The 23084-nt window shown below is 42.7% G+C and overlaps 3 protein-coding genes across 7 annotated transcripts in view; 1 reads left to right on the plus strand and 2 right to left on the minus strand.

Annotated features, from left to right (window-relative positions):
• The window catches only part of ZC3H13 (zinc finger CCCH-type containing 13), a 47428-nt gene extending 45444 nt beyond the window's left edge, over positions 1 to 1984 (minus strand). For 2 of the 5 annotated variants that reach the window (XM_075489316.1, XM_075489309.1), the window contains exon 1: positions 1847 to 1984. The gene's annotated coding sequence lies outside the window, so the exon portion shown is untranslated. The remainder of the gene's footprint in view (positions 1 to 1846) is intronic. The other 3 variants (XM_075489358.1, XM_075489340.1, XM_075489332.1) reach the window with 2 other exon arrangements.
• LOC142407797 (uncharacterized) lies at positions 1238 to 10017 on the plus strand. The gene is made up of 3 exons (XM_075497455.1): positions 1238 to 1262; positions 1759 to 5509; positions 6859 to 10017. The coding sequence occupies exons 1-2, from the start codon at positions 1238 to 1240 to the stop codon at positions 2493 to 2495; spliced, it is 762 nt and encodes a 253-aa protein (XP_075353570.1). The 3' UTR covers positions 2496 to 5509; positions 6859 to 10017.
• On the minus strand, positions 3303 to 22774 carry CPB2 (carboxypeptidase B2). Its single transcript, XM_075489366.1, has 11 exons — positions 22704 to 22774; positions 18037 to 18112; positions 14633 to 14757; positions 14433 to 14541; positions 13794 to 13895; positions 13148 to 13252; positions 10418 to 10534; positions 9332 to 9422; positions 5560 to 5762; positions 3615 to 3699; positions 3303 to 3487 (listed from the first exon to the last, which is right to left on the minus strand). Exons 1-11 carry the CDS (start codon positions 22772 to 22774, stop codon positions 3303 to 3305), a joined length of 1269 nt encoding a protein of 422 aa, XP_075345481.1.
• Between the last annotated feature and the right edge of the window lie 310 nt (positions 22775 to 23084).

A 23084-nucleotide genomic window follows, 5' to 3' on the forward strand; every position in this document is an offset into this window, starting at 1 on the left:
AAGGATATAAAATCTCTTTAAGAAGTCCAAGACCTCACTAGCAAGCATGTCAATGTCTGTGCATGCATACATGCACACCACACACAGGCTAAACATCATGTCACTTAAGAAAATCCTACCTGTGAAGTGATAAATAATATGCCATTTAAAATAACAAGCAAAATTTTAATTTTAAAATCCTACAGAAGTTCAGATACAAGCTGATTATAATACTCTAGGATAAACTAAATACCTGTTGACAACTAAATAACAGCTTAGAAAGAGGAAAATGTCAGTGCTTCCCTTCACTTTTCCAAATGAAGAGCTTTTACCTGAAAAGGTTTTGTTTCTGATTACAATGTTAACGTTTACATGTCACAATACTAATAAAATAGTGATATTTGAAGGAGCTCCACAAGTTTACTACCTAAAAGTAATGCTAAAAATAGTAAAACGCGTTGTTAACCAACTTTCAAAAAAATACTCAAATACTGGTTGTACATTTATGTGATGTCAGTCTAGCACTCTTCAACTCACAGAAAGAAGCCTGTTTGACAGAAAACTAGAAATTATTCCAAGTTTACTTTAACAACTCCATGCTGTTAACCCATCACCATATTAATTTGAACCTATCCCTATAATTTAACATATGGTATTTCTCCATTAGTAGTGATAAGCAACTGCTAATTATGTTTTCACAAGTCTAAAATCATGGTTGGCTTTCTACACATAAATAAATAAATTAAAACATCAGGCCCTAGTATAACAAAAGTAAGTATACAGCATTCCATATCTTGTCTAACAAAGACCTCATACTCAAAGAAGATGTTTCACCAGACTAAGGGACAGTCTGTGCAGACCGGTGTGGACAGATACAAGCTCACTCAGACTTCCTATCAAGTTTGTTGGACACACGTTATCTCTAATCTGTAAACTGGATCACCACATTAGCATGTTGTTACACTCGAGCAAACATGCAGAGAAGCAGGGTGTATTATCTCGGGCACAGTCACATATGGCCATACTTCTTTAATCTTCAGACACACTCAGTTCACGGGCTGAGTCTGTCCACTCCCATCTGCACAGAGGCACTGTAAGCGTTTCACTACCAGAGCAAGATCCCTTAAGGTCCTGCTAACCCACTATCTGTCACAATCTGTTCTTCACACAGTCTTGCAGAAGATCGACAAGAATCAATGGTGGAGTGAGAATCCAGCAGAGAAGTCAAAGGTGAGGACCTAAGCAGACCTAACCCAACATGCCCTGTCTACAAGTTCTGGAAGGTATGGGAGTTAGCTGTAGCCACTATCTAAAGAAATGGTGATGAGTGAATTTATACGAGCGAAATTAGTAGTTCCTCTAAGCGCATAAAGCAGAAACTATTTTACTGCCAGAAAGTAGGAGAAGAGCCCCATTGAAGAGGAAAAAACCCCACGAAGAGGGAAGATCCAAGTATCTGGGAGGCAGACTCCAGCACGGCCACCGACTGATGGAACTGCACCCCGAGCAAACGGTTGGATGGCCGCCACCGCCAGGCACTCACCCGCGGCCCCCCGGCGGGCCAGCCCAGCCCTCTCGGCCGCGACCCCCTCCTCGGGGAGCCCCCAGAGCGCCCCCAGCCTCGCACCGTGCTGGGCTGCCGGCGCGGGGGGGGGAGCGCGGCCCTGCCCGGCGGCGCAGCTCCGAAGGCCGAGCGCCCCCGAGCCCCGCCGCCCCCGGTCCCCCAGGCCAGGCCAGGCCAGGCCAGGCCAGGGCGGGGGGAAAGGGGCGGGGGGAAAGGGGCGCGGGGCCCGCCCCGCCCCCTCCCGCCTCTCCTCCCCTCACGGCCCTCCCCTCCCCCTCCCTCCGCGCCCCCGGCCGCACTCACCTGCTCCTTCCGCTGCCGCGCCGCTCCCCGCCGCCTCCTCCGCCGCCGCCCGGGGCGGAGAGGGTGGGAGGGGGCGAGGGGGGAGTCCGTCCTCCCGAGCCTGAGCGCGGAGCGACACGGAGAGGAAGACGAGGAGCGCCAGCCGCTCCCGCAGCCCAACGCCGCCCGCCGCTCCCGCCCTGCGCCCGCGCGCCAGGGCCGCTGGGTAACCGCCGCCGCCACCGCCGCGCGCGCCCTTCCCGGCGGCCCTCGCGCCGCCCGCCGCGCCGCCGCTGGTGATGACGTCAAAGGGGAGCGGGCAGCGGCGGCGGGTCGGGCGGAAGCGGCGGCGCCGCCATATTGGGGGAGGGCGGGGAAGGTGGGCCGGCCGCCCCGCCCGGGGCTGCCTGCGGGCGGAAGCCGCCTCCCCGCCCCGCGCCTCCTCACGGGGCTTCGGCCGGGCCGGCAGCTTTGGGAGTGCCGCAGGCGTCTGGCCGGACTCCGTGGGTTTGGCAGTCCGGTTTCTCGGCCTGGGCCGCTCAGGATTGTGGGGGTGGTAAACAGTGTGGCTGAGGTGCAAGAAAGAACCACAGAACGGTTTGGGTCGGAAGGGACCTTTAAAGATCATCTGTCCGTCCCCCCTGCCGTGGGCAGGGACATCTGTCACTAGAGCAGGTTGCTCACAGCCCCGTGCCACCTGACCTTGAATGTTTCCAAGGATGGGGCATCCACGCCTTCTCTGGGCAACCTGTGCCAGCGTTTCATCACCCTCATCGTAACAAATCTCTTCCTTATGTCAAATCTAAACCTACTCTCTTTCGGTTTAAAACCCTTGCTCCTTGTCCTGTCACTACAGGCCTTGGTATAAAGGCTTCAGGGCTACGTTGTGCTGCACAAACGCTTGGCTGCAGGGTAAGTAATTAGCCTGCTAATTGTAGCGGAGGAGCCTGTGGGCAGCTCCCACTTAGTATCGGTGATTTGGCCCCCTGTGTGTCCTTGCCTTTATGTATACGTGCAGCAAGAAGTTCTCGTGTGAACATGATTTCTGTTTGACAGTGGAAACGATGAATAGGGTAGCTTTCTTGTAAGGAAATCCTGTAATAGCTCGAATGACCGAAATGGAGGAATCTCTTCTATGGATGGGGTCTGCCCAGCATGCCGCATGTCAACCAGAGGCCCGTTCAATGCTACATCAGATGGAGTTCCCACCATCTAGAGGGGCATAAGATTATCTATGCTATTTTCCCCTTATAGTGTGCACTATATATATATATATGTAGGTATGTAGTGCACTGAACTGCCGTTGTAGGTATAGGTATACAAGTATGGTCGAAGAAAACTGATGTATTCTAAAATGAAGTATAGAGGGTGCAGTCTGTCTTTATTTTGCCTATATAAAAATAATAAAGCAGCAAGCTTTTTTATTACTATTTGAGCTAACTAAGTACAGTCATGCTGGAATAAATTATATTCAACATCACAAATTTTGAAGAATGTGTTGAGCTATCTCTTTGACAGCAGAAAGTGCTTCTAAGCAAGTTGGTTTAATTTCTTGAGGAGGAAGCAAAAATCCATAAGTTCCTGTGTCCCGAAGCTCAAAGGTAAAAGAATATTTAATGCCAAGATCGTAAGCCCAGTCATCTGAACCTCCAGGAGCTAGATCTATGTGAGGAAGGGAAAATAGATCAGTTACCTGAAACCAGAACTACCATTCTCTGTTCAAAAGCTGTCTTCTGATGCTAGCAAGGATGTGCTGTCATGCCTATTGTTGTAGTAAAGTCATACTTACAAATTGTTTGTGCACCAGGACCAAGTCTATAAGTTTTCTTTGTTGTCCTCTTTATAGCATTAGCTGCTTTCTTTGCCAGACTTTCCTGAAATTAAACAAAACATTATTAGCTTTATAGCCTTGTGATAATAGTTAATATGTACGCAGTTAGGATTTACGTACACTGTGCTCTGGATCTCGCATTAGTTAAATACTCTTATAAAAGGCTCTAGAAAACTCATAGAATGTGGTTAAAATGTTCAGCATATGCCCATGCTACAGACTGCATTTCTGCTGTAGCTAGATAAAAAATATAGATGGGACCTTACCACCACTTCAGGTAACAAACTGTTGTCAAACCATTTGTTCCCACTTGTCTCATGTTTTTCCTTTCCTGCCACAGTATTTAAGTCACTGTTGATTTATGTAGTATTGACAAAAACAGCAGAAAAAGATTTTCATTGAGGGAATTCTACTCTTAAGCCATGACAAAGATTTAAATGCCCAGAATTAGTGAATCTCTTTCTGCTTTACAGGGAAGGAGTCACAAATGCATTATTACTGCTCACTCACAACTGCATTTTTTTTAATTGCAGTATATAAAACAGTTTGTTTCAGGAAGTTAAACAGTAACCAAGACAGCATAAAAATATATGTTGTTTGGACTTAGTTTGTCCTGTACTTACATTACTGGATTTTTTTTCATTTTTTCTTCTGAACACAGTTACTAATGGAAATGCTATATTGGACTGTCTGGGGTTTTGTCTAATGAAGTAGGATGCTTCCAATGCATTAATTGTGTACTTTTTACAGTCCTCTTATCTATACAACATTTATTTTGTAAAATAAAATGTTTTTTAGAATATGTTTTTTAAAAATAAAATGTTAAGTGACATGGGAGATGCATGAGGTTGAAAAGCAGTAAAAATGACAGCAGTGTCTTTAAGTGTCAACCCTGGATCTTCATAAACTGTCTTACTGTCTGTCCTTATGTCATCTAGCATATGAAATGACCTGTCCACCTCAGACATGCGCTGTCTTCCCATATGGCAAATCACAAAGCCTGCAAACCTGCTTTCTGGTCGCCTTTACATGATTTCTGCTCCTTTCTTACTGCTAGGCAGGAGCCCTTGCTGCAAATAAAAGAATTCGTTGCCTCAACACTTGGAGCTTAGGAAACACCAAAAGTGGGCTAGGAAGTGCAGGAGAGGGAATTCCTTACTCTAGGGAATTTTATGTCTTTACATAAGAAGGATATGACTAAGCTGTCCACCTACTCTTATGGCTTGATTACTCTTGAGTGAGCAAATCCCATTTTAGCCTGGATATCCCTTCCAGATCCAGAGAAACCCAGAGTTTTATGGTCAGTGAGAAAAAGCACTGGCTACTTTTTCTCTTTTGAACTCTGTCTGTCTTCTAGGAGAGTTTTTACTCTGTGATTTGGTGGCTCAAGAATGTAAAATTCTACATAAGCAGGATATGTTTTCCATCCTACCATTAGGACCATTTTAAATAAGTACCCCTAGCAAAAACCTTAATAAAAGTAGCAAGTGTCCAGCAGAATACCTCCTTCTTAGGTATGTGGAGGGTATTTTTTAGAGTTACACACCCAAGTAATTTCAGAGTTTGTGTAAACCATAAAACATAATCAGGAATTTGCACAAATATCTTTTCAAGGTGTCCAAAAAAACAAGACTCTGCTCTTCTAGCAGCAGCTTCAACATATCGGGGTTGTTGATGTGTTATCAATCTGGAATAAATATTTTCATTTTTCCATAGTCTTCAGAAGAAGCTTGTTGACTGCTAGACCAGCCCAGACTTCTTTAAGTTCTTAAGAACATCAAGAGGAGTCTCATTTCCTGATTCTTGGTCCTCGGAGCACTGTGACTCCCTCATTACAAGCCTAACCAAGCAGGGTAAGAAGTTCTGAAATAAATGTGAAACTTCAGGAGATGGGAAGACTTACCAGCTCATCATGGTCTTTGCTTTTGTTCATAGTGTAAGAGTATGGAAACAATACCATCTGGGAGTAAGAGTGCATGGTTATGTAGGCTTTAATGATGTCTTTGTGATCTCTGACAAAGCGAGCCACTGCTTTCACTTCAGGCTCAGACTCTGGGTAGGGTCCACAGTATGTCTCCTGACATTCATAGGGAGATGCTCCTTTCCCTGTAACAAAAAAGTGCACAGTGTTACTCCTTAACTTCTTCCCTTCTGCATTTCTGTTCGTCTAATGAAATAGCAGAGTATGATGCTAATACACAAGAAATCGTGGACTGTGCCATGCTATGGAAAGAACTCTCATGCTTGTAGAAATCAGTGCGAGCCTACTAGGATTTCTCACCTACTGTACTCTTGAAAAAAATTGGAGAAGGTGAAGAAAAAAAAAATTATTCCAAGACTGGATAAAAAGACTTAGAGGAGAGGATGAATATGCTCCATTTAAATTCATCAAGAACAAGATTGTGAGATCCCTTCTTAAAATCTAGAAGTATTACAGGAAAAAGGCAGTTCTAAGTGATTATTTAATCTTGGGGAAAAGCAAAATGCCAATTGGAAGCTGAAGAAACAAATCAAAATGAAGGTTTTTAAGAATGAAGAAAACTAGGCACTGGAACAAGTTACCAAGAAGACAACTAGGATTCACCATTTTTGCTATCTTCAGAATAAGACCAAATAACTTTCTGGAAGCATGCAGGATCTTTAGTGTTAAATGTCAGGTCTTCATGTTTTAATAAATTTTGTAAATTTCCCCCTTTGCTGCTATCTGTAGTTTAAATGGACATTTTATCCTTAAATCTTATGCAGGAATAAAGCTCACTGAGTACTTTAACACCCGCAAGACTTTCTTCATCCCTGGGCATTGGGACACTTTAACAGATGTCCATCTTCCAGAAATCAATAATGCCAGTTACATCTGCAGAGTAGCAGCCCTGTAGAAGCAACACAAGCTGTTATCATATGATACAGGAGAGAAGGAAACATCTTCTGGTGCCAGTGATATCTAGGGAAGATCTATAGCATGCCACAAAGTAGCAGAAGTAGTAGGGAGCATATCTGGACCCCAAAAACACTTAAAATTTTTTTTTATTTTTATATATATATATATGTATATATGTTTTAGTTAATTAAAAGTTGCAAGGCTCCGTACAGGTGTATTTGGGTGAAATGTAGTTGTGATAGACAGAAAGACTAGGTGATATGGTGGTACCTGGCTGTCAATGTTAAGAATAAACCTGTATTTTCATATTCAACTGTTCCACAGATACTGCAAGCCCCTTTATAATATCAATGGCTGAAAATACATCCTCAGATGACCTACACCCTTGTATCACACAGCAGAAGAAGCAGAAATAATATAGTGAAGAGAGCAAGCTGTGAGGGAGAAGTGGTGACAGAGACACTGAGTCTGGGAGATGCGGGCTGGGAGGTCAGAAACAAGCGTACTGTGGCAGAGAGGGCTGTGGTACGTTTTTGTTCTGGGATATATGTATAAGCCTTAGTGTTTCTGGATCGAGGGGGATTTCACAGACAGTCCATGAAAATTCATGCACATGAAAATACAGACAATTCCTGGCATCTATGCAAAATCATGCAAAGGTGGCAAAAGGAGAATGTTAAATTTTACACACTTCTATTTTGCACAGAAGTGAGTGCCGTCCAAGGAAAAAGGCAATGAAGAATCTGTTGGCTGGCAATCTTGCATGAATGTTCTGTCTGCTTTCCTAAATTCTTGATCATACTGAGAACAGCTAGCTAAGGAAGTGATACAGAAAATGTAGAGAAAAATTTAAGTCTGGGTTCCAGTCAATTTTAGTTCCACAGAGCAAATTCTGAGTTAGTGCATTGCTTTTAGTGGAGTAATTTTGCTTTTTATTTGTGTAAAAGAAAAGCGTAAGGTATCAGTGCACTTAGTATATTTTGCTCTTCATAAAAACCATGAGGGCTTTGTTCGTAAAGTTCATAAAGTTGTTATCTGAGCAGCTGAAGAGGAAGAACAGATAAACACGGTGGTACATTTCTAATTAAATGCATAGATCTAAAACCTGGGATTTTGCAGTGGCACAAAGTGTATTCACAAGCAAAGCTGAAGCCAGTGGAAGTCTGAACGTTTGGCACCCCTCACAAGAACTATTCTCTGTTTAAAAGTATGTGAGTAAAGATTAAATTGCAGGTTCCCATGAATTTGTGGTCATTTCCCATGAACACAATTGTGTTATTGTATTCAGTCGACACAGCTAATAGTCATTACAACAGTATTGTGAAGTGATAAAACTCCAGCTTGGTTCTTCTGAGGATCCTGTTGAACTCCTGGTGTTTCACACAGCTACAGCAATAATGGAGATTCTACAGTTAATATGTTCTGGATCAAATCTGTTCAACCATTGCTATCAGTTGCTAATGTATCTGAATCAGTATAAACAATATTTTTATGTTAACTAAGAAAAACAGGATTTGGGTTTTCAGCATTTTACTGACTGTATAAGTAAAAGTAGAAACATAGGGAGATCCTTACGATCATCTGTTTAAGTTATTGTAAGCACCTGACCGGTGCTTAGATTCATCGGTACAGTTTTTTTCTCTCCAATGGCCCTGCAAGGTGCTGAGGCTTCTCTCTTCTGTGTTTTCAACCATCTCTAAGAGAGGAGCATAGCATGGCTGAAAACAGTATGAATACTTCCCTAGTTACTCAGGTAAGATGTTCTGGTTTTGCCCTGTAAGAAGGTGTACATTTTGTCCAGAGACTTACTTAGAGAGGAAGCACTTTCTAATCTACCTGTATTCTGCTCTTTGTAAAGGGGAATCATTTCTCTGCTTCAGAAGTTGTTCACCACCAAAAGTGCTTGACAAGTTGAATGCAGTACTAATGTACACAACCTTTCCCTGAAACTAGTATCTGTATCACATAGTTTTTTGCTGTTATTCCTTCAGACTTCTCCAAGTTCTGTTTTTATGACATATTTATACTGAATATCGCTTTTAAGTCTATGTATTTGCTCCCCATCTTCATAATTTTGTCCCTGAAAAAATGTATGGTTTTCTCCACATAATAGCCACGGATGGTAAACAATCATCTTTATTCCCAGTTTAGCAATGGACTAAAATGACTGAAAGTCATACAGGACATTAGTGTCAGTACTGAGTGAAGCCAGATCTGATCTATAGGGTAACATTTTGAGATAGCTATTGTGCAGACTATTAAAAACCTGTCAAGTACTAAAGTGCCTGCGGGTAAGTAAACATGATATAGTCTTGACAACAAACACTGAGAGCCAAAAAATCTTGGTCAGGTAGGCATTACTGGAAGATGACTGAGGTGATCAGTTCATACTACATGGTGGAGCATCTGGATGGTGCAACTCAACTGGATGGTGCAACAGGCCTTGGGTGACATGGCAAGGGCTACCTCTTCCCTCTTTCCTCCCTCCCACCAACAGCCTGCACCAGGTGTGTCATGGTGTGATGCAAGGGGCAGGATCCAGGGTCCTGGTCCCCCCTCTCTTGTCACCATGCTGGGAAGAGGTTAGTCCCCGATGTGGCATCTGGGAAGGAAAAATCCTGAGTCCCAACAAAAAGTGTCTCAAGCTGGGGAAGTGTTCACTGGTTCATAACAGATATTCAGCTGCATTTGTCTTTATATCAACTTTGTGAAATGGTAAATGAAAATGTTTTCAAAATAACAATTTCAAAGGCTAAAAGTGAGGCAGGGGTACAATAGGAAGGAAATGATGTCATACCACACCAGCGCGCATCAAAATTCCTGTTCATGTCAGTACCGATGCACTTGCTGTTACCATGCGATGAGCGGCTCTTTCTCCACAGCCGATTCTATGGAAAGAGACACACAAGCCACGTTCAGGGAAAAAGCTGAGAAAAGCAATGCACCATCTCACTGGTTAGTAAAATGTGACTTCCCACTTGTGCCTCTACAGGTCATGTGCCAATGAAGAGGCAAAAGACCAAGGAAGATTATAAAACCACAATCTGATTGCCAGCGAGGCTGGATGATAAAAGGAAATGTTGGGTAGGATAAGAAGTGGTCACATCTGGTCTGATTTCAATGGATTTGGACTGTGGAAGGAGGGGAGGAGGCATACAGTTTGGCCAGGTATGCGAGTTTAGGAGTCCAAGTCCAACCTTTCTGTAGGCATTGCTGACAGCATGTGAAAAGTTGGAAATTTGGTGGGCAGCTGTTGTGGTATATATGCATAGTTATCCAAATGGGAGCCAGGCTGGGTTGAAGATTGAATGGGTAAAAGAGTGGAGGATTTTTTTTTTTTTTAACTTGAGTGAAGGATCTAAAAAATCAAAGAACCATCTCAACAGCTTGGAATTTCCAACCAATAAATAAAATCCTGGACAAAAGATACCTGTTGTACCTTCATTTATCTGAAACAAAAAGTACTGAGAGAACGGGGCTACCTTGCAGGAGGAAGGAGTGAGTTATTGGCTGTGCTCTATGTGATGCAGCATGCTATTCAGCTTGTGCTGGATTGTGCCAGCATTTGTAACCTTGCTGCCAAAGGCTGACACAGGCGTTCCCTGACATCTGGAAGTATTAAAATCCCAGGATGAGATTCTGTCATTTCCAAATGCATTTGCAACAGCTTGGAAGACACGAAGGTACTGTAGGTCAAATGCCAGTTAATTGCGGTATTTGTTGTGGTTTAAAATAGGGCAGAGATGCAGAAATTCCAAGCATGGATTAAGAGTTTGGGGTGTGCAGTTCCAGGATGGAAATGATCCCCTAAGCATGCACACTGGTAGTTCCCATAAATAGCACAGCAGTACGTTGCACAGCCTGTCAAAAAAGCTCTACATACAGAGGGATGGCTCCACGTGTACTCATAGCCATCCACATTCATCACAGGCATGACGTAGAAATCAAAGTGCTCCAGAAGTGTTGTCATGATCTGATCTCGCTCACGCACATGGATTGCCTATAAAGCACAGGGGAAACTTATTAAAAGCATTCATAGTGGTTTTCTTACCTCCCTAGAAAGGCACCTGATGGCATATGTAAAATAATTGTGCAATTATCAGACCAGTCTACCTCCTGATAGAGGCTCATCACATCACATCACAGAAATTGCTAAATAGCAAAGTAGCTCTTTGGTTGGAAGTGCCAGGGAGAGGGTAAGAATCGAACTGATACAGTCAACCAGATACACTGCAGTCCTTTAATGTTAATGGGTGGTCATGAGATCGAGTTGAAGCCTATTAATAGGAAGGTTGAAGCCTATTAATAGGAAGGTTTGAGCTTTTGCTACTTGTATAAGTGATAGGAACCCTCCCTCCCACCCAAAATAGCACAAAAGTAGCATAAAATAAAGCAAGCCCAAAAACAACAAGTAACATTTCAAACGGCTGCTGTACATAATGATTTTTTTTTCTGGTTGCGTTGTGAGGTCAATGCACTTGTATGCCAAGAGCCAGTAAGATCTACATTGCTGATTTTGCCTCACAGCCTATTTTGAAGGCTTTAGTGATACCTAACCAGGTTGTTGGACCACGACACAGGGATAAATTTTAACCTAGCTAAGTGGTTTTGTTGCTATTAGAATAGACTAAGTCCTTAATCATATCTTTTCTGTTCTTTATGCCTTACTTAAACCACCTTCTTTCATTTTAAATCCTTCCTAGTTTTTCTCAGGCAATGAACTTTCTGTGACTAAATGAGAAATGTCAATCTTTCTACAATCTTAACAACAAAATTAAATGATAAGGAGTGGACCCATTATAAAGAATGCCTAGGATTTGCTAGAGATAGCTAGTGATTTTCATGTGTGTGTGCAGATGTGTATTAATGTCAGATTTTAAAATGTTACTTCATGAAGTGATATAGAAATAAAATTTGAATTTAAAACACGTAAATTAGATCAAGGGGATGGAGAACCTAAATGTTCAGCTTGTTACTTCTGAAAAATGCTGCAGGGACATGTCAACCGGCAAAGTGACAGCACAGCTGGTAATTATTTGGAGCAGCATGAAAAGGGCAAATGCATTTCTCTCCAAGGGAACCTTGAAGGCTGGGATTATCAGTGGGTCACAAGCCACATTCAGCTGTATCTGTCCCTAACTGCTGCTATCTCCTTTCATATGTCATAGTCATTGAGGTTTTATAGTTGTGACTGAGGACAGAAATAAACACATTTCTTATTATTATTGTTATCATCATCATTATTTAGTTCCATCATGGCCAAACCGTAATTCCTGTTTCCAGGACTCATCTATGTTGTTTCTCTGGCTACTGTACTGGTGATTGTGAAGTCTCAATTTAATCTAGTTTATTTTTACTGTGAACTTTGCTTTTGTGAAAAAGTAACAATAAATATTATTTATTTATTATTACTCGGGACGTTCACTGAGCAAGCTGGGCAACCTTGTCTGGGCCAGAAGGGCCTCAGGAGCTTTTTCCTGGTCCATACGAGGAACTGGGCCAGCAGCTCAGCACAATCAGTTGAGCAGAGATGCCTTCAATCCAAAAAGCCCAAGGCAACATATGTTAAGATCCGGGTGCAAACCATGGATGTTGTATCTTTTGGCATATGTTTGTTCCCTCTCCTGAGCAGCGTAGATATTAAAGATACTAAAGATCAGATGTGACCATTGGTCTGTGGCTGCACATTGGGCTAAGCCCATACTACAATCTCATCCCATCAGTGGTTTACTAGTTTGCATGAACTGGTACTGTGCGTGTGGCTGGCAGTTGTTGGTCATGTTCTGGAGGTCTGAAATGAGGGTGTCTCTAGCAGGGATGGTACCTTCAGAAGAAGGTGGCTTGTGTGGCCTCATTCTCTGAATGAGGCAGATCCAGAAAAAAGCAGGAGCTCAAATAGATAATGCAGCAGCAGGAGGCGGAGGAGCAGTAGCCGCAGACACAGCAGCAGATAACACATCGCAGCAAGTGCTAAGTAGAGGTTGCTGGTGTGCATGCTGGTGTGGAGCTATGCCATGCCTGGAGCAGACAAGTGTGGGGTACCAATTGCTCTAGGAAGGCATGTAGGGAAGAGCCAAGTGTTGTAGGACAGCTTGAGCTCACCCGGGTGTCCTTTGATCTACCCCAGGCAGTGCCAGCTGGAGTAATATGGCCACGAGCCACCATGTGCTGCATGACCCAGAGCCAAGATCATTCCTTGGATCCGTGTGGCAGTATAGACATAGCCCTAGTAGATTACCAAATACTTGCTTTTCCTGGCACACCCTTTCCACCTCTGACTGTTCATAACTGCAAACATCTCTGTTGAATTTGCTACACATACTTTGAATTTTCTTTCATACTTGAGAACACATCTGAGCTCTTTTGCCTTCGATCCATATGACTTTCTGTCTCTCACACACACATGCACCTTCATCTACTGACACATGCATACATGCATACACACTCACTGCTATGTACGCAGCTTAGACACAAATCTCATATGTTGGCATGGTGGAAGTAAATGGATTAAGACTTTATGGAGCTTAGCGCGCAATTGGACAGAGAAGGTAAGTGGCATCAAGATCTTTTGCTTTGTTTTGAAAATGTTAATCAGATGTGATTATCTACTCACATGACCTATGAACCACAGGCAAAAAGCAGGAGAAATCCATTCTCTAGCGTGGATACCACAGTCAATCCATATGGCACTTTTGGATTTTTCCTGGCTTTTAGAAAGCTGACAAAAAAGAAACTGTATTAAAATGTCACCATTGTATAATGTACCACATAAAAGTGGAAGTGAAAAGGGTAACCAAGATGGAAGAAGGTAGGGAGAACTTAGACTGATCCTGGGCCAGGATACTGCTGTTAGTTACGTTCGCATACAGTCAGAGCCATATTCGGACTGCTTGCAGCAAGCTCCTAACATAGACACCAAGACTACAGCAAGACCTGAGGTCAAGTGAGTAAATCACCAGCTATGCAGGGCAACAAACTAGACTGGCTTCATAGTCAACAGAGGAGGGTATCCACCATGCCAGTATTTCATGTCTTTGGATGATGGCCTAGATGTGGTAACTTCTTTGTGACCCAACAAGGAACCTAATGTGGTCAAATGCCTTTGCAAAGGTAATGCACCTTACTAGAAGAACTTAGGAAACTTCTAAAACCCACAAAGATATGCATATAAGTACAGATTTAAGAAAGTGTTCTGGCCAAACCCCATCACTTGCTTACATTAGTACTTGGAAAGTTTTTGCAGTAAGTCACAGCTGTACCTTCAGAACATAAAGTGGTCGTTTTTCATATGATGATCCAATATATATTTTCTGGAGGAGGTCAGAATGGACTTTCACTACTTCTTCCATCCAATGATATATCTGCAAGGATGAAGTTAGTAAATAGATCTTCTCCCTATTGTTTTCCTTCATCCCTGAAAGTCGTCTAGACTTAAATTCATTCTTCCTCCCAAAATCCTGCCTCTTTAGCTGATGGGAAATAAAACCTAGCAATTCAGCCCGCTTACCATTTGCCTGACTCTAATTTCTCTTAAGACAAACAGTAAGATACAGTCACAACACAGTCCAAGTATAGCCCTGAAATTCCTCTTTAGTTCTATTTGGTTAAATTATTATTCATTTCATGTTTTAAATATTTATATGTTGTTTTGCGACTTCATTTTGCTTCTGTATGGACTGCATTTAAATGGCAGTTTGAGGCAATACATGTATGAGACATTTTGTCTGGTGCTTCTTTCTTTTTCTATGAAGGCATTCCAGTAAACACAGCTCTCAGTGGTTGAGCAATACAATGGTAATTATTTACCTGTTGATAATTTCTTTCCCTATGTCCATTCTCAACCATGAGACCAATTTCACCCCTTGAATCTACAGAGGATTACAACAAAAATTTCTTACTTCTTTCATCGAATGGTAGCTTTCATAATATGATGAAGATCTGCGTGGGTTGACTGTGTCATTGATAGTCTGTTTTTCAATAAGTCCTTGAACATCTCCCATCAACACTCTGAATAACAAAGAAAGAGCACAACCTCCTGTTAAATAAATGACAAACAACTTTACAGAAACATTCATGACAACGAATGAAAAAGGCATACTTGTGTTGGATGGTCAGTTGCCGTAACTGAGCTTTTATGCTATTTATGCTGGATCCCCTGACATAGAAATGGACTTCTCTGTCCTTCTTGATGTTTTCAACTGCAACAGGTTGCCAGAGAATGACCTGCAAAGTTTCCAAAAACATTTTTTTTTTTTTACTGAGGAAAGAAAAAATATTCTTACTAACATTTAATAAGTATTTTGAAAATAATCAAAGCATATGTTTTCAATTTAAGAGACCACTTGTAACAAGCAGTTTAACGTTCCCTGTGTTGTGTTATAGCATTCTGCTACTGCTGGAAATGAAATGTGTGTATTTAAGAAACGTTTATAATGACTTCTGCACATAAATTCGTAAATCAAGGACAAAGACAAGAACATAACCTTTTCTGAGATAGTATTTCTAGTATAATAGATATGTTTAGCTGGTTATTATGTTACATGTTTTCAAGTCTACTGAGAGTTATTTTCCCTGAGGGTATTTGGAGAATTAATGAAGATCAGACCAGTCTTTGTAGTTATTGTATTCGCTGATGACTTTGATCAAGGAGGAAATAAATGCCAGAAGGGGTTTGAATATAAGTCAAGTTGAAGCAGCAATACAGAGATTAGAAATGGGAGGAAAATAAGAAAATGAGGTTCTTCTTGGTAAAATTAAATCTTTTACAATAATAAAATCAGAAGCCAACATATTCAATAAAAGACTGAAACTGTAGAACCAATAATACCAAAAGATCTAGGGGTGACAGTAAGCAGAAAATCAGGCATGAATTTACAAGGTGAAAACGGTCAACATAGTTCTTGGATGCATTTTGGAAGACAGACAGCATGGAGTTGCCAGACAATAGGGTTTATTTTTTTCCTTTCTGGTGCAGTTGCACCGGGAATATTATATTCAACTTAGGGCACCATGTTACCAGGCTGTATCAGCTGTCAACTGTTTACCTCACTCATGTCTCAGAGAGAATGTGTCTGCAAAATCATATAGAAAACTCATCCATGCTTTTAATCAAGACTTTGGAACAATAAATGGTAAAACATTTGGCCCCTGGATATATTACTGCAATGCGCTATACAAATGGCTGAGCTAGTCTCAGTGTAGCCATCTCGGACATTATCGGCAGGCGAGCGACAGCACCGCGTGGCTCAGCATTGTTTGGAAAACCCATCTAAGAAGCAAGCTGGATGCTCAGCTCCCCAGCACCGATTTCCCTGTTGCCCTGGCTAGCCTGCTGTCTGCACTGACGTGCACCAGTTCAGGCTTAAGTTTCTCTTTGGCGTAGGTATTCTTTGAATTGAGAATAAGGAAAACTAAGGAACTCTGGATTAACACAGCTGAGGTGGCAGAGGAGCAATGAATGGGGGTCAATGGGAAGCTTTGATAAATGCATATGGTTATTGGTCTCTTTACCCATCATCAGCAATGGTCAATACTGCCCCGGGGGCAGCTACAAAAGACTCTGATGTAGGTGTTCCTCCATCTGGGTCTTCTGATGGATGCTATATGCAACGTGTGTGCTGTAGGAACAAAGCATTTCCTTTGTTTTACGTTTTTGCTTTCGAGCTTTTGCAGGAGTAGCACCTATAATTAGCCTGATCATTCTTCTTGTAAGATGCTAATTTTCAATTGCTTCTTTTTTGCTAGATTGTAACCATTAAAGTTTGTTGGGAGGTACTGTTTGTGTCTTCCCTTTCCCTTTCCTTTCCCCTTTTCCTTTCCCTTTCCCTTTCTCTTTCCCTTTCCCTTTCCCTTTCCCTTTCCCTTTCCCTTTCCTATTGCCTTTTCTTCTCTCATTCCCTTTCCCTTTTCTTCTTATAACTTGCCCAATTTATAGCCATGGAAAACAAATGGCTAGTTTATAACCCTTGAAAAATATTTGGTTTGCATATTCACATAAGTGACTTAGTAGAAACCACCACATGCTCTCTCTGCACTGAATGTACTGCAGTTGTTCATGACTTCTTGGGGCTCCTGTGTACAAGAAAGTGAAGAATGACAGTGGTGAGGAACAGATGGAGGAGGGGAAAATTATTTTGATGCAGCAAAGGAGATGGATATGTGAGTTGACTTGTGGAGGTAGAAAAGAGCAAGGAAGGTTATCAATGTTTGTGAGAACTGAAGGGAAGGATCAGAAGATGCTAGTAGGGACAGCAGAAGACTAGTAGGATTTTGGGGTGGACATAAAGTGAATAGGAGCCAAGAAAGACACAGAAAGACTGGGCATAGGCACCATTAAAAGCTCTCAGTCATCTCAATCATCCTGTAAATTATGTTGGTCGAGGGAATGGTTACACCTTTGTTGCAGAGTGTTGGCTTCAAACTGGAAGGGTGTGATTGGGCAAATGCTTTTGAAGAGGAAGAGATGCCTCATTTTAATTAAATACTCTATTCTTTAATGAAAGATAGAAGTAATTAAAAAAAAAGTATTGCTTAAGAGATTGTTATCTTCTAAATGCTGCTTTAAGAAAAATACCACAAAAACCCAGTCCTGATCTTCAAAGCTGTGCAAGCCATATAGGTGTCCTGGTTTCAGCTGAGATAGAGTTAATTTTCTTTATAGTGGCTGGTATGGGGCTATGTTTCAGATTTGTGCTGAAAACAGTGTTGATAATACAGAGATGTTTTAGTTGTTGCTGCACTAGTCAAGGACTTTTCAGCTTCCCATGCTCTGCCAGGTGTGGAAGAAGCTGGGAGGGGACACAGCCAGGAGAGTTGATCCAAACTGGCCAAAGGGCTATTGCATACCATATGACATCATGCTCAGTATATAAAGCTGGGGAAGAAGAAGGAAGGGGGACATTTGGAGTGATGGCGTTTGTCTTCCCAGGTAACCATTATGCGTGATGGAGCCCTGCTTTCCTGGGGATGCTGAACACCTGCCTGCCCATGGGAAGTAGTGAATGAATTCCTTGCTTCGCTTTGCTTGCGTGCGTGGCTTTTGCTTTCCCTATTAAACTGTCTTTATCTCAACCCACGAGTTTTCTCACTTTTACTCTTCTGATTCTCTCCCCCACCCCAGTGAGGGGGGAGTGGGCGAGCAGCTGTGTGGGGCTTAGTTGCCGACTGGGGCTAAACCACAACAATAGGTCAGGATTGCATTGCTCTAAAGTGAGTCCTGAGGTTCCCTAGCAAATGTATTTCTACTTACTGTGTGTTGGTGCTTTGCCAATTTTGCAGAAATCTGAGCTCTGATATAATGCATTACTACAACATTATGAAGGAGGGGTCTCCTCATGTAAATCAGAAGGTAGCGGAGCAATGAAAACCAAGCATTTTCTGAGTTGCTGTATTAGGACAAATGAATGAAAGCAGGCTAAAATCTTTCTCCAGGGGGGCAAACTGTATTAGTGCACTTTGGGGAAGAATTTGGCCTAGAGACCAGAGAGACAGGGATCTGTTTACCTCAGTGGTGTTCAGTAAATCCTGAAGGGCTTCAACCTGTGTGTCTGTTTGTGGGAGAGCCCACAAAACTTTGTCCCTGAAAAACAAGGGTATTTATGTAAATCACAGGTACTCGGAACTACTCTAGGTCACGCAAAAGTAGAGAAGCAGGCTTGGCCTTTCTCGTCTTCCCTGGCTTGGCTGCCATGAACTCAAAGAAGATTCAATAGTGAAGATGCTGAGCCCTGTTCCAGCCTCTGCTCTGCCAATCAGTAAAATCCATGAAAGAGGTGGTGGCGGGCTTTGGTAGCCAATATCTACTGCTGGACTCTGAGATTGCTCCTGGAGCTGGCACCAGCACAACAGCAACCAGCCCCAGCTGACCCCCAGTGCAGCAGCACCAGTGGAAAACTAGCCTAGACCAGGAAGACAGCTCTCCTGCTCTCCCCCGAGTTTCTCACTCTCAGTCACTGTTCAGCAGAGACATGAGCCCTCCCAGTCTGGCAAAAGCCCTCCCAGTTTGGCAAAAGCCAAACATGATGTTTTGTAGATGTGCAGAGGCTACTACTCTCATCATTCCTACTCCAGTCCAGTTTTTCTGATCTCCTCGTTTCTGTCCCTCTGCCAGGTATGGTTTCAGTTCTATACCACTGGCCTCCCCCTCTTCGCCCAGTAACTTATGTTCCCCTTCTACTTGAAACCCGTGGTCTGGACACGCTGTAGATGTGATGGTGCTTCCCAGCTGCAGCATGTCTGACCCCACCGTCGGTGACAGAAGGGAAATTAACTTTCTGGAAAGAAAAAAATACCACTTTGCCTTGTAAATCCAGCCCTGATCTTCAGTGCCCTGCAAGCCATGTAGTTCAAAATTACATTGGATAGATAATTAAAATAATCTGTGTGTGTAGAAGGAGGAGACTGAGGGGAATGTCAGACGCCTATTTCCATTTTCTGGGCTGGGGTGGCTCTCGGCCCTCAAATTGTGTGGAGTTGGTGGCAGTGTTATCCCCCAAGCGTGAGGTCCTTTACCCGGTGTGCGAGACGCCAATATACACACAGGGCAGAGGTATTTTATTTCATGTCTGCGCAGAGATGGGTGCTAGGTGGTAGCTCCACAAAGCTAGCACAAAGTTCCGCTAGTATTTTTAGAGTCTAGTTATGCATATGCATAAGTAATTACACAAAGCAGTTTTCTATTGGTCTACATTTCTCTTATTTCAACTTAAAGCTACAGCGCTACTTTAATATTCTGTGCATGCTCAAAGGTGAGGGGTCTCTGCTTGGGCCGGGGTCTCCAGCTCGAGGGGTGTGCCTTTGAGTAGTATAATGAGGATAGTTCACGTGAGGGTGCTTCTTCTCGTTGTTTCAGATGGTTCCCAAAACATCTTAACTAGCTTATATATTTCTCCAGGATGTGCTTTACTCCCAAGGACAGTAATTCTCGTTTAGACGTTCCGCTTTCCAGTCTGAATCCCCCTTATCAACTTTATGTAAGTCCTGGCCTTCCACCAGCTCCTGCTAGACTACACCGTTAGACTACAGCAGTGCAGTAACCAGGCACTATGGAAGTCCCTGCCAGCCCTGTCTGCAAAGACTGTTCTGAAAAGAAAACAGTCAGGGCTCTAAAAAGTGGTGTTTTCAAGCTGCATAACATGATTGTCACAACTCGTTGTTGTGACTGATTTCAAGAAGAGACCTGACAGCATCTGGCAACCAGGTGATTCATCTTTTCTTCTTTTAGCCAGGCTCCAAGCAATCACTGTTGTTTCTCATGCAGAACCAACAATATGCCAGCCCTATTTTTGCCTCCACCATCATTTGACAGAGCATCAAAAAGCAATCAGGGATAGGGAGGGTTGGCAGTTTGCCTATTTCTTTAGGCAAGTGCACTCCAAAGTGTGTGTTTGGGGCTACTTTAAAAGTGAATTTGTCTTCTTGTATCTGGGGAAGTCTTTTCACAGGGGAGTCCAGAAAAGGGCTGCTGCATCTGGTTTTGTCCTATGATTCCCACAGCCTGAGAGTACCATAATGCGGAAGCTGGTATGTACTTGTACCCCACCATTTCTTGCACAAATACTTCAGCTGAGTGTGGTAAGTACTGGGCAGGTGGTAGCTAGCAGCGATTCCTCTATAGCTCTTGTTGGTAGGACCTGAATACACTGAACAAGCTGATCCAAGTTCTGCCCTTGCTCTTGTAGTCACGTTTAACATGGGGAGTATTAACAGCTGAAATTGTAATCATTGGGCTTCTCAGTTCCTCTGCTTCGATTTGGCATTATACCCTCTTTCATCTGTCTTCTGCCCCACTCCTGTTAGAAAACACCCAGACAAAAGCTCTAATTATTGCCTTTATACCAGTCTCAGAAGCAGCCCTCCACCCCCAGCTTCCTTGTCCTGCCTGCTGCCCTGGCTGGACATTGAACATGAACACACTCCTTTTCTTTCACTTTCTGTCCTCATGCCCTGCTTCCCTGCTTGCTCTTTGAGTTTGTCCTTAAGAGGATCCCTCTCATTCCCCTCTTCCAGCTTTCTGCCAGGGTCCCACTGGACTCTATCACTGCTCCCCGTCTCTTTTTCCTCTCCCTTTTACTTCGGGGTAAATAGAAGTCCAGCTGCCATCCCCACACTACAATGCTCAGGTCTTACCCTGTAGCTATGACAGAGTGAGTGGGATGCATGACAGTTCATTTTAGATGGTTTTGATATCTTCATCTGAGCTAGTCACTCTCTTAACAAAGAAACAGGCATTTTCACAGTCCGGTTAACCTGAGCTAATTTAGATGAGTGTGCTAAACTGGAATGAATTATAACCTAAATACATGTATTTTTCTCCACTAGCTGTACAGGAAGGTGAAGGGGCTTGTTCCCATGCAGAACTGTGTAGAAATGCCATATAGTCAGATGAATGCCATCCAGGGGCCCTGGCCACCATTTCACAGATAGATGTAAATCAGTGCCAGCTCTCTGCAGGCATCTCAGTCTCTTCATCCCTCCTCTCCGTTGCATTTCTCAGTCACTAGGAAGGCTGCCAGCATCACATATCACACAGGCCCACAAAAACAAGGCATCAGCATGGATGTGTCTCTCTGTCCTCACAGCCTGGCTTCATTTAAACCTTGCATGTTGTTTCTGACTAACATCTCCAGAAGAGAGGGCTCCGTACTTGCCTCCAGCTGAATGTCTTACCCTGGCTCTAGCAGGTAGTGTCACTAGAGGAGCGCTGCCAGCATGGTCTCCTGTTCTCCTGGACCATGTACGCTGTTCGTCTGCCTGGAGCACAGATGTGGGCTCTGCCTGTGGGCTCTCTTTTCTCCCACCTTGCCGGCTCTCAAGCAGCCTCCAGCCTTGCCCTTTCCCTACAAGTGAACTAGGTGTCTTTCCAGTGTTATCAGCTCTTCCACAAGTCTCACAATGTTCGGTATTTTTCTTAGAAGTCCAGATGCAGTAATCACGCTATAACCTTGCAACGGGAAGCTTTAATACATGACTGTTAAATCCTCCAACACTAGCACTCAAATAAAAGCACAAAGTCAGATATATCACCTTTAAAATCTCATTATTTTAGCCATTTTCATAATTGGGGCTGGGAGGGTTAGACTCATGCTTTCCAGTGGGAAATGCCATTTTCTTCTGTAAGGGTCAGATATTCAGTGTTTTATTTAAACATGAAATAAATGAACCTTCAAGTAGCACAGAGCAATATTGCTCCACTGAATTCACCTAAAACCATGTTTGACTGTCCCCCTACTTTATCCTTCACACCTCCGTAGCAATCCACAACAAAATATGATTGCAACACAAATGGAGATGAAAGATCCTCTTTTTAAGGCATGAACTCCAGAGGTGTTCACCTGTCACAGGTCTGCTCACTGGCTTGTGGTGCGGAGTTGCAGAAGGTTGAGAGACATAATTCACTATTATTTGTGTAGGTATTTCAGTCCTGGGAGCAGGCTGTGTTTAATCACGATTCCTATAGGTTGTTCATCTTGCTTAATATCACCACATGAGGGGCTTATCCTTTTAGTTCTACCTATTAAAACATTTCAGGTTTTTAGACCAGCTGTACATGTACAAAATAAAAGCACTTTGGCTGTCTTCATCTCTTGACATATGTTCTCATGTTTTAACAAAGCATTTGGTTTCAGGGCATTTCTGAAGTTTATCGATAGGTAACAATAAAGCTGCTTTTGAAACATTGTACAAATACCAAGTGGTTATTCAAAAATGATTTATGACTGGAAAAACAATCATAAAAGCTGCTTTAGAAAGAAAACAGATTGTTAGCACTTTCTGAAATGGTTTCTCTCTCTACCTCAAGAAGTAATTCATTTAAGGTCTTGTTTTAAGGCAAATGAAGCAAATTATTTTTTCCCATTAAGTTTCAGAATGCCCTTTATTGGCATTCAAAAGCACTGAATGAACAGAATTGATTTGCACTTAGACCAAAAAGAATAGTTTTAATATGATTAAAAACATAGGATTTATGGATGCAAAGAAGACTTAGAATAATTTCATTTCCTCCACCATCTATATGTTAAATTGAACCACATATCCAATTACAAGAGCAATAAATAAATGTCAGCCTTTGCCAAATGTTTTCTTATGGAGCTTGGAGTTATTTTGCTTCAATACTTTCCCTGTCCCACTCACCACACACTAAAAGCCCAGTAGCACCATCAGATATCTACCTTGGAAGAGTGAAGACATGCTTCTCTTGAATCCAGATAAATAGGGTAAAAAAAAGCAGATAAAACTTCATCTTCACGGCATCCACAATGAAACCAAATGCAATTGGAAAGCCAAGGGTTCAGGACCCACATTATTGATTTCAAAAACGTTATTTAAAGAGTGGTTAAAATTTAATACTCTCTCTCATCTCAACCCCAAGCTCCTGGTGGCTAAGTCAATATGACAGAGCTCCCTGGGGAGGTCCTGCTCATATTGATGTTGCCCATCCACAAAAGGATAAGGTACATTTTGGACATTTCATATTGACAAGTCACTTTGTCATCTCAGCCTTTGTGTCATTTCATTGTGGCTACGAACCGCAGACATAAGAAAGAACACCA

This window comes from Mycteria americana, chromosome 1, assembly GCF_035582795.1.
Source record: "Mycteria americana isolate JAX WOST 10 ecotype Jacksonville Zoo and Gardens chromosome 1, USCA_MyAme_1.0, whole genome shotgun sequence".
NCBI classification, from domain to species: domain Eukaryota; kingdom Metazoa; phylum Chordata; class Aves; order Ciconiiformes; family Ciconiidae; genus Mycteria; species Mycteria americana.